Here is an 11,563-nt window from a genome sequence, read left to right on the forward strand (position 1 = left end):
ATTCAAGCGCAACTTGGACAAATAGATGGATGACCACAAATTCACCCTGGGGGTGGCACCCATGTCCCTCATGGATTGGGGTAGTCTGTGCTGATCCGTAAAGTACGTCCATCTAACCAAGAACAATTGGGACAACCGGGGATTAACATGCCTAGGCTTATAAAGGCTCTAGGGCCGCTAGCCTAGTAACCTCCTATTAACCTATGAACATTCTGACAATGTACAAAGACTGAAAACATTATTGCCATTATATGGTGGTTTGAAACACTGCATTTGTCTTAAAACTTTCTGTAAGCAGGCAATATTGCTAATATATTTAGCTGATCACTTGCCTGTAGTACGCAGTATGTGACCATATATTTGGGGTGCTATGGGTAACTATGGGCGGGTAAAGGCCAGGTTAGCAGTAGCATTTACATTGTAGGCATTTATCACTGATGCAGATTACATTTCATTGCCACTTGCCACTTCAAATATTTATGAATGCATCCACATGTGTTGTTGTCAACCAACCACCCACCTGCTATCAGTGTGTGTGTGTGTGTGTGTGTGTGTGTGTGTGTGTGTGTGTGTGTGTGTGTGTGTGTGTCTGCTTGGGATAGCCTACTGACTGGTTTTGTCTTACAGCTGGGCAAATTGCTTGCACTATTGCTTTTGGGGGATTTTATATGTTTTTTTTTTTATGTCAGTGTGAATCTGCTGAGTATAATGTTGTTGGAGACAGCAGTGCATAGTCATTATTCATCTTTGTACCAGTATGGCAGAGTAATTCTACTTGTTATTCTTATATGATGCACCAGTGAGGCCTCAGCATATTTCAGAATGGTTACAATGGATAAATGTAATTGTGTCCATTATGACTGATGTCCCACCACCATCACCACAATTGGGCATGTACAGCAGTATTGCACATATACGCTGACTTCATCACAGTGTTCATATTCATGGGTATGTTTTCCTGCATTACCTGTGTGTTACAATTAGTGAAAACATTTTTTGTGTAGGTCTGTTTTGGGTGTGAAAATGTTCTGGTATTGAAGGGTTATTGTAGTGATTTTACCACAGAGCTCTAACAGCTTGTTTTATGTGTGAAATACTCAGACATCTGTGTATATATTAGTTTATTCTGAATTGTCCACAGATGAGCAAAGAGAACTGTTGTCAGCATTAGACTCCCAGAATGCTGCACCTGTATCAGGTATTCACTAATTACTCATTTGTGCCCTTTGGAGGATGTAACAGTTGGAGTGGTGGGGTCTTGTTCACTTTCATACTGTAGGGCAGAGAGGACTTAATATTTTTATCTTCACCTGCATTCATACCTCTCTGTACGGCATGATTTATACTGTAGGGCTGAGAGGACTTACGATTCTTATCTTCACCTGCATTCATACCTCCCCGTACTGCATGATTCATACTGTAGGGCTGAGAGGACTTACAATTCTTATCTTCACCTGCATTCATACCTTTCTGTACTGCATGATTCATACTGTAGGGCTGAGAGGACTTACTATTCTTATCTTCACCTGCATTCATACCTCTCCGTACTGCATGATTCATACTGTAGGGCTGAGAGGACTTACTATTCTTATCTTCACCTGCATTCATACCTCTCCGTACTGCATGATTCATACAGTAGGGCTGAGAGGACTTACTATTCTTATCTTCACCTGCATTCACACCTCTCCGTACTGCATGATTCATACTGTAGGGCTGAGAGGACTTACTATTCTTATCTTTACCTGCATTCATACCTCTCTGTACTGCATGGTTCATACTGTAGGGCTGAGAGGACTTACTATTCTTATCTTCACCTGCATTCATACCTCTCCGTACTGCATGATTCATACTGTAGGGCTGAGAGGACTTACTATTCTTATCTTTACTTGCATTCACACCTCTTTGTACTGCATGATTCATACTGTAGGGCTGAGAGGACTTACAATTCTTATCTTCACCTGCATTCATACCTCTCCATACTGCATGATTCATACTGTAGGGCTGAGAGGACTTACTATTCTTATCTTTACCTGCATTCATACCTCTCCGTACTGCATGATTCATACTGTAGGGCTGAGAGGACTTACTATTCTTATCTTTACCTGCATTCACACCTCTCCGTACTGCATGATTCATACTGTAGGGCTGAGAGGACTTACTATTCTTATCTTTACCTGCATTCACACCTCTTTGTACTGCATGATTCATACTGTAGGGCTGAGAGGACTTACTATTCTTATCTTCACCTGCATTCATACCTCTCCGTACTGCATGATTCATACTGTAGGGCTGAGAGGACTTACTATTCTTATCATCACCTGCATTCATACCTCCCCGTACTGCATGATTCATACTGTAGGGCTGAGAGGACTTACTATTCTTATCCTCACCTGCATTCATACCTCTCCGTACTGCATGATTCATACAGTAGGGCTGAGAGGACTTACTATTCTTATCTTTACCTGCATTCATACCTCTCCGTACTGCATGATTCATACTGTAGGGCTGAGAGGACTTACTATTCTTATCCTCACCTGCATTCATACCTCTCCGTACTGCATGGTTCATACTGTAGGGCTGAGAGGACTTACTATTCTTATCCTCACCTGCATTCATACCTCTCCGTACTGCATGATTCATACTGTAGGGCTGAGAGGACTTACTATTCTTATCTTTACCTGCATTCACACCTCTCCGTACTGCATGATTCATACTGTAAGGCTGAGAGGACTTACTATTCTTATCCTCACCTGCATTCATACCTCTCTGTACTGCATGATTCATACTGTAGGGCTGAGAGGACTTACTATTCTTATCCTCACCTGCATTCATACCTCTCCATACTGCATGATTCATACTGTAGGGCTGAGAGGACTTACTATTCTTATCCTCACCTGCATTCATACCTCTCCGTACTGCATGATTCATACTGTAGGGCTGAGAGGACTTACTATTCTTATCTTCACCTGCATTCATACCTCTCCATACTGCATGATTCATACTGTAGGGCTGAGAGGACTTACTATTCTTATCTTTACCTGCATTCACACCTCTCCGTACTGCATGATTCATACTGTAGGGCTGAGAGGACTTACTATTCTTATCTTTACCTGCATTGACACCTCTCCGTACTGCATGATTCATACTGTAGGGCTGAGAGGACTTACTATTCCTATCTTCACCTGCATTCATACCTCTCCATACTGCATGATTCATACTGTAGGGCTGAGAGGACTTACTATTCTTATCATCACCTGCATTCATACCTCTCCATACTGCATGATTCATACTGTAGGGCTGAGAGGACTTACTATTCTTATCTTCACCTGCATTCATACCTCTTCGTACTGCATGATTCATACTGTAGGGCTGAGAGGACTTACTATTCTTATCTTTACCTGCATTGACACCTCTCCGTACTGCATGATTCATACTGTAGGGCTGAGAGGACTTACTATTCCTATCTTCACATGCATTCATACCTCTCTGTACTGTATGACAAGTAAACATATCACTGGGAAGACTTCACCTGCTTTCAAAAGTCTGACTTGTGGATATTCACTGCTACCTTGGTATTTTTTAAATAACATTTGGCCCTGAACCCACTGTTACATGTTCAGCTACCCTCTGTTACAGGAGAATTTGTGGCTTTCAAATACATAGACAGTCAGTGATTTGTGTATGTACCTTTTGCTCTCTGAGCTACTTATACTAATGATGTAGCACCTCAAATGTCTTTACCCTTTGCCCCCACCTTTTAAGCACACTTGCTGTTAGGTGAGCTACAAATCCATGGACGCACTATGTACTTACCACCTGTAAGAGGTAAACAGGTAAATGCCTCATCATTCTTCTCTTTCTCTGTTAGCTGGCCTTCTGATGCCTGAGTCCTTGGGTAAATGAATCAGCTGGCATCCTATAGTTTTTGCTTGTCTATGAGGGCTTTTACTGAGGGGCTTCCAAACACTGTAAAATGCTGCCATTCCCCTGAGAAAAGATAGTTGGCCTGTTGGTCACTTGATCTTTTCTCCCCTTCCTGGTTGGCTTCCTAGCACCTTGGTCACTAGCTGGACATGAATTATCCGTGTCTCAGAACTCCTCCTTTACACCATTATGTCACTTTTTCTAGACATCACTGCTGTAAATATAACAGCAGTAAATACAGCCAATCGGTCGCACAATGTATCCATTGATAGCAAAAAGTGAATTAGTACATTGCAAAAAGTGAATTAGTAGATTACAAGACCTGAGTAAAAGCTTGAAAAAATGTAAGGCAAGCTGAGGAGCCTGAGACAAAACAGTATATTATAACATATTCTGTGTTAGGCAATGCTTATTCTTTGTAGTATTGCAGGATCTTTCTGCAATGGTGAGTAGCAGGATCAGGCAAGAGAGAAATTTTAGGGGTAACATAGTGTGTGAAAAAATAGTCAAAAGAATCCTATCTACACTTGAAATATACTTGTGAAAAATGTTTTTGTAGGACCTGCAGGGGAACAAATCCTTTTATGTCAGAGCCAAGCTATTAAGCATTATATTTGGAATTCAACATAAAAAAATCAACCTAAGAGACAAAAAAACTGAGTCAGCAATTGTGTGTGTGTGTGTGTGTGTGTGTGTGTGTGTGTGTGTGTGTGTGTGTGTGTGTGTGTGTGTGTTGCCTTTGAGCAAGAAAAATGCAGTTAGTTAAAATCATTCTTTGCTGTCTACCACCAGAAAAAAATCAAGAGAGAAAAACTGTAAAGGTTAAGTAATGCATGACCTGTCTTCGAAAAACGTAATGATTTTTGTTGTATTATAGCTTTATATATATGTAAGAGTAGGCTGATAAGTATACTGTCCTGTCTTCATAATTCATATTTAAACTGAGGAACAAAGCAGAGACAGAATGCCTGTGTGCAGGTGAAGAAATGACAAATAATTATCCTGGAAACCACAGTTTATATGAGGAAATGACAAATAATTACCCCAGCAACCTCACACTATACAAGGGCATGGTAAATAGTTACTTTAGAAACCTCAGATTATATGAAGGAATGACAAATAATTATCATAAAAACCTCAAATCATATGAAGGCATGACAGATAATTATATTTTTAAGCCTCAGATTATATTTATGGATTTCACATGTTGTTACAGAGCAAGAGCAGGACAGCTTGTGCCTTTCTGTCGTACTAATAGGAGAAGCTGATACTGGACAGAGAGTGAGTTTGAGCCTGAGCTACAGCTGTGTGTGTTGGGTTTAGGCAGGGGAAGCCATGCAGAAAAAGGCATAGAATATGGGAGACAACTGTGCAGCTACACAGCTCATGGGAATACTCAAAGTGTGGTTGTGGCTGGGGTGGGGCACAAAAACATAATGCCTGACAGAATGCAACCTCAAAATATCTATTTTTTTGGCTTTTCAAATTATCCTTATATTTCTTTGTGTTTGATATATGCTGTAAACGACTTATATTTTTCATGTCTTTACCCAAACTATTTTATTTTTCTTTCTTTGTTTCTTGGTCTTCATAATAGTTTTTCCAGCGTTGGCATCATTTGAAATGAAATGTTGTGCACACATCTGCATGTGCATGCATTTGTGCATGTAAAAACATAGAAACATTGTGAAGCAACACTGGCCTAAAGACAGGATAGCATAGTAACATAGTGTTGATACTGAGCATTACTGTAATGAAGCCTGAACGCAGCTTGCTGTGCAATGAAATGGGTTACTCACCACTCAGCTTCACTGTGTTTATGTATCAAAAACCTTTCACAAAAATAACAGCAGTAATTAGATAGGACAGATGGTAAATCTCAGCCAGTTGTTTTAGAAACTTGATGTTCCCTTCCTGCCAAGTAGAGCACATTATGCCAGTTTCAGCCTGAGCTTGTCATTTCAAAGAGTACGTTGTATATATACACATATATATGAAAGGGCCTGAAAAGCCTACAAAGCCAACTTCTTCCAAAAAGCAGGGCCAAACATTGTCTATGGAGAATTTTTAGAAGGCATCGTTGAAGGTTGGGCGTCGAGCTGGCACCTCGGCGTTTCGTAAAAATCTACTGCCAATCATTAGAGGACCGGAGTTCTGCTGTGGCGACCCCTTACCGGGAAAAAGCCGAAAGACAAATAACAACATTTGGGGTAGCTTTTAATTATATTATTTTTACTCATCAAAAGTTCCTGCCCGAATCATAAACAGTATGATGACAGGTATATGGTGGAATAACCACCTCTGCCCTATTTATTTGTATTTGTTTTCAGGATAGAGCACTGATCTCCATGGTCTTTTTCAGACCTTGCCCAGGAGCTGTGTCTGGGTAAGTGACTAGCTCTGAGTCACACAGTTAACTGATGGAAACTGAGAGAATCAAACCTTGCACCATTGGACTACAGGAAACAGGTAGGTAACACTTCCTTAATCATCTAAGCCAACTGGCAGACTATTCCTAATAGTTCTTATTACAGACCAGTCCTAATTCTGTTTTCTCATGGACTTTTGATATGTAAACTCAAATGCCTTTCTCCCAGTAATATTTGAGAATCCAGCAGAAAAAGAACATTAAGGGGGCAAAGTCCTGACGATACTAAAATACATACTCACACTCTGCTCTCACTTATAACCTACTAATATTATTAAGAGTATTTCAACTCTAACACTAGCTTAATCTGTCATATCCTAGGTAACAACATTGCTCTTTCTAACATCTCTGCCTCATAGATAAGTAAATATACCAGACTAACAGCAGTAAAAACCCAATTATATATACATAATTATTTGCAACTTTGTTATTCCCACAGGTGTAACTAAACCCCTTTGCATTCTAAGCCTCATTGAACCCACTAACTAGGCTCACATAACACCTGCCTCTTTCTCCCCCAGCTCATTTTACCACCAATTTACCCCCTTCCTCTCCCCCATTCCCCATTACCAGATTTCTCCTATTTGCTTTCACCTTTAGCACACTCCCCTACATACTTAATCACCCATTGTCACCTACCATCTGACGCACTAGTCCTAAACATGTCACCAATACTCTACATTCTACCTCTACTAGTTATCTTCTATTCCCTTACCACCTATGAAAAACAAAAGCTTCCTGGATTAAATTATTTCAAATACCATACCACCACCCTTTCCCTCTCAAACCATTCTGCCAACTCTGCCATATCCATCAATGATTTCTCCCACTCCCCCTCTAATGTCCACCCTGTTTTACCTAGACACGTTAATGCTAAATCAAAGTGCTACCAACATTTGATAAATACATTTCTGAAGCTCATAGCTACTTTACCCTGCTCCTCACTATTGATGGCACGACATCCATCCTAACCCAGGACCAGTATCTCACAATAACATCCACTCAAACACTAATAGTCCTAATATAAAACTAAACCTAAATAGACCCCCCAACTCACTACTGGCCTGCCATCTGAACATTAGAAGTGTCAACAATAAGGTCCACAACCTTCACACCCTTCTTACTACCTACTCACCTGATATACTCTGTCTCACCAAAACAGGTTAAAGCCAACTACAACAGATAATGCAATTCTACCCCCAAGGTATAAAATTATCAGACAAGATCGTACTACCAGGAAAGGAGATGGGGTCGCTATACTCTATAAAACAACCCTTGATATTACTCCAGATACCCTCCAACCACCCACATTTAACAAAGCAGAAATTATAATACCCAAACTGCATATAAATAAAAACAAATTTATAAACATAGTATGTGTCTATATTCCGCCAGGTAACAATTCAGAAACACAACCACACATGTTAATATACATGGATTTAAGCAAACCATTACCTCCCCTACTAGAATCAGTAAACCTTATAATAAGGAAAGTATCCTAGATTGGATATTAATTATTATACCATGACCCCCCCCAAAACGTGCACGCTGATTGGCCAGCGTGCACATTGTAAATCGAGTAATACTAATGGAAAAAGGTCCGGTCGCCCGGACATTTTTCCATTAGTATAACTCTACTTTTAAAACACTGTCTCGCTATGTTAAATGGGTTTAACATAGCGAGACAGCTTTAAAATAAGCAACGGAGATCTCCGTTGCTTATTTTAAAGCTGTCTCGCTATGCTAAACCCATTTAACATAGCGAGACAGGTTTTTTAAAAAAAGCAACGGAGAAACCAAGATCTCCATTGCTTTTTTTATTGTTTCGCTATGTTAAATGGGTTTAACATAGCGAGACAGTTTTAAAATAAGCAACGGACATCTCCGTTGTTTATTTTAAAACTGTCTCGCTATGTTAAACCCATTTAACATAGTGAAAACAGTAAAAAAAAAAGCAACAGAGATCTTGCTTTCTCCGTTGCTTTTGCCCACAGCTCTGATGTACTGCGCGGCGTGCAGTACATCAGAACTACCGGATGACAGACATCTGCGGAAGGGCAGTAAACAGGCATTATACTATGCCATTATTTAAGAAAAGTAATAGTTTCTTTTCTTAAATAATGTCAAGGTATAATAGCAATAACCCACTTCTGGGTGTGGGTAATGCTGTATTTACCCACGATTGGCTTTGTTTGGTCCTTCGGGCTTTGCCCTCGGGACCAAACCACGCCAACCGTGGGTAAATCCAGCATTACCCACACCCAGGCGTGGGTTATTGCTATAATAGTCCCCACCACATGTACAAATCTGGTACTCTCCCTGAAGACCTATGTGATAATTTCTTAACATATATACTGAGGCAAAAATTTGAATGCCCACATGTGCCCACCTTTAAAACAGTAAGAAACAAAAAAAACTTTACCCTCAGCAAATTCTTAGAAGAACTAAAATTATGTAATTGGGCAGTACTTAACCAACTTTCACTAGATGAGGCAGTAGCACACTTCAATAACACATTCCTGACTCTTCTTGATAATCATGCACCTCCTCGCACCATTAGAATTAAAACTAAATCTGCCCCCTGGCTCACTAGGGATACCAAACTAAAAATCATCTATAGAAATAATGCTTGGAACACCTGGCACTCATCAAAAACCCCACAAGCTCAACAAAAATTTCGCCAACTTAGGAATGACACAAAAAAATCCATATTACTATTTAATTATTTCTTTTTTTATTTTACATTTGTTGACCTGGATTGTGCAGCTGAGTTGAAGAGCCCTTTTTCAGCAGAGGCCCGGGGAGAAAAGCTCCAACATATTAAACAATTTTCATTATAAATTAGCATTAAACAGCAATGTTACAGGATTATTACAAGCCATTACTAGACAAGACAAACTACTTCTGCCAGCTTCAACAGAAACACTCTAATAAACCTCCGAAGTTCTGGGCAGGTATTAAAAAAACTACTACACCCAGGGAAATCCACTACTCCAACCCCCTCAGCTACAACCCAAAACACCCCTGAGTCTATTGCCAATGCCTTTCATTGCTTCTTTACTGAAACCATGCAGGCCCTTGCTAGCAAACTTAGTCCCACATGCCCTAAAGCAGAAATCCCTACATCCAGTGATACACTATCTTTCACCTTTCAAAAAGTTCCCACCTCATTCATTAGAGTCTTACTTAAAAAAACTCAAACCAACCACTCTCTCAGCTGACCTTCTCCCCTCAGAATACCTACAAAAATCCACTGATATCATAGCATACCCAGTCTCAATTTTGATAAATAGAACCAGTCTGTGGAAAATGTCATGTGATCCCACTCCACAAAGGAGGTAGCTCAACAGAACTCTCTGGCTATAGACCAATAGCTATCCCTTCCCCCCCTAGCAAAAATAATGGAAAAGTGTATCCACAAACAACTCTTACACTACCTCACGCAACATAAACTACTAGCCAATTCCCAGCATGGATTCAGACCACATCATAGTACCACCTCGGTCCTCCTTTCCTTCACCAACACTATTTATTCTAACCGTTTTAACAGTAACAGTCTAACCTCAGCTTTGTTTCTAGACCTTTCCAAGGCCTTTGACATGGTTAATCACCAAATACTCTTACAAACAAACTATCCCTAAACAATCGCACAATACAATGGTTCCATTCTTATCTAAGTGGAAGGCAACAGGCTGTCATATGGCAAGATAAACTCTCCACCCTTCTTCCTGTCACTCTAGGAGTCCCTCAATGCTCTATATTAGGCCCCCTTCTTTTCACACTTTTATCAATGACCTCCAGACTGTTATCCCAGACACCACCTGTATACAACATGCCGATGATTCCACTCTGATTTGCTCAGCCTCTACCTCTACAGATCTGCTAACTTTAACCCAGAAAACCTTTAACATAGTGGAAAATTGGCTCTCAAATCAACAACTGTTACTAAACACCAATAAAAAAAGCTATTGCTCATCTCCCCTACTCACAAATCCCCCCAACTCTCATTTTCTATAACATCCAACAATGGAACCAAAATCTCACCGGATAAATATACCAAACTCCTGGGTGTCATAATTGACAACAACCTTAAGTTTGACATGCACATCAAGCAAACTATCAAAACCATTAATAAAAAACTAGGCTAGCTATATAGGAATAAAGCTTTCCTTACCCCTCTAGCTAAGTCTGCAATTGCCCGTACCCATCTCCTATCTACTTTACTATATCCCTCAACAATATTCACAAACTTGAACAAAACGGAACTCAATAAACTCTTTAGCTGCCACAACCAAATTGCCAGGTTTGCCACAAGTACCCCTTACAGGACACACCACTGTCAAAACCTAAACCTCTTAGGTTGGCAGAAACTTCCTAGTTTAATTAAATACAATCAACTTATTGTAGCTTTCAAGGTTATTAACCACCCAGATAAAACACCCTCCCTCAGAAACATTATGTATCCCTACAAAAATGCCAGGCTACTTCGATCCTCTACTAAACTTTTGATTCAGGCAGTTAAAGCCAACAACCAGTCTGGAGAATCCTTGTTTGCTAATTCAGCAGACAGAATCTGGAACATGCTTCCATCTGACCTTACCCTGAACCTCTCGCTTAGTCAATTTAAAAAAAAAATCTAACCAATTATTTTAAATCTCACTGGCTATGTCCCTGCACCAAATCTGACTAATGACTACCTCTAGTCTGCCTTCTCTAACTGCTATTTACAGGTATCATCCTGGTACAAGTAAAAGGTTTTAAGATAGTATCTGAAAAATATGAACTTATGTCTTGTCAGTTGTATATATTGTGTGTTACGTGAAACTGTAAGAAGTTATGTACAGATTTCTGAATTGTGTAACTGCTTTTTGTTTATTATTCTTTATTATATTTTACTTGCTAGTATTTATCTGTTTATAATTCTTGGAGCTTTCCTCCCCGGGTCTCTACTGAAAATGGAGATGTATCCAGTCGGGCTATCCCGGTCAACAAGTGTAAAATAAATAAAAATAAATACATACACATGTATTTCAAAAATATTTCATATAGAATGATCTCAGGATTCAAAGACAGATTTACCATTTGATAAATATTAGCTGTTATGATATAGTCTTCCTGACCGAAGCTCACTGACTCTACATGTCGCACAATGTTTTTTACAGTTATACTTTTATTGGCCCTACTGTAAGATCACAGCCATTCAAGGCATTT

The 11,563-nt window shown here is 39.7% G+C and overlaps 1 protein-coding gene across 1 annotated transcript; it reads right to left on the reverse strand.

Annotated features, from left to right (window-relative positions):
* Positions 1-1,209: 1,209 nt before the first annotated feature.
* On the reverse strand, positions 1,210-3,480 carry LOC122794855 (S-antigen protein-like). Its single transcript, XM_044063458.1, has one exon. The coding sequence runs from the start codon at positions 3,478-3,480 to the stop codon at positions 1,210-1,212; it is 2,271 nt and encodes a 756-aa protein (XP_043919393.1).
* Between the last annotated feature and the right edge of the window lie 8,083 nt (positions 3,481-11,563).

This window comes from Protopterus annectens, chromosome 2.part1 (genome assembly GCF_019279795.1).
Source record: "Protopterus annectens isolate FY-2018-M chromosome 2.part1, PAN1.0, whole genome shotgun sequence".
Lineage (NCBI taxonomy): Eukaryota > Metazoa > Chordata > Ceratodontiformes > Protopteridae > Protopterus > Protopterus annectens.

What these genes read in the sequence shown, in the direction of transcription:
- LOC122794855 (XM_044063458.1), bottom strand. Translation starts at nt 3,480, where the DNA reads ATGAATGCATGTGAAGATAGGAATAGTAAGTCCTCTCAGCCCTACAGT.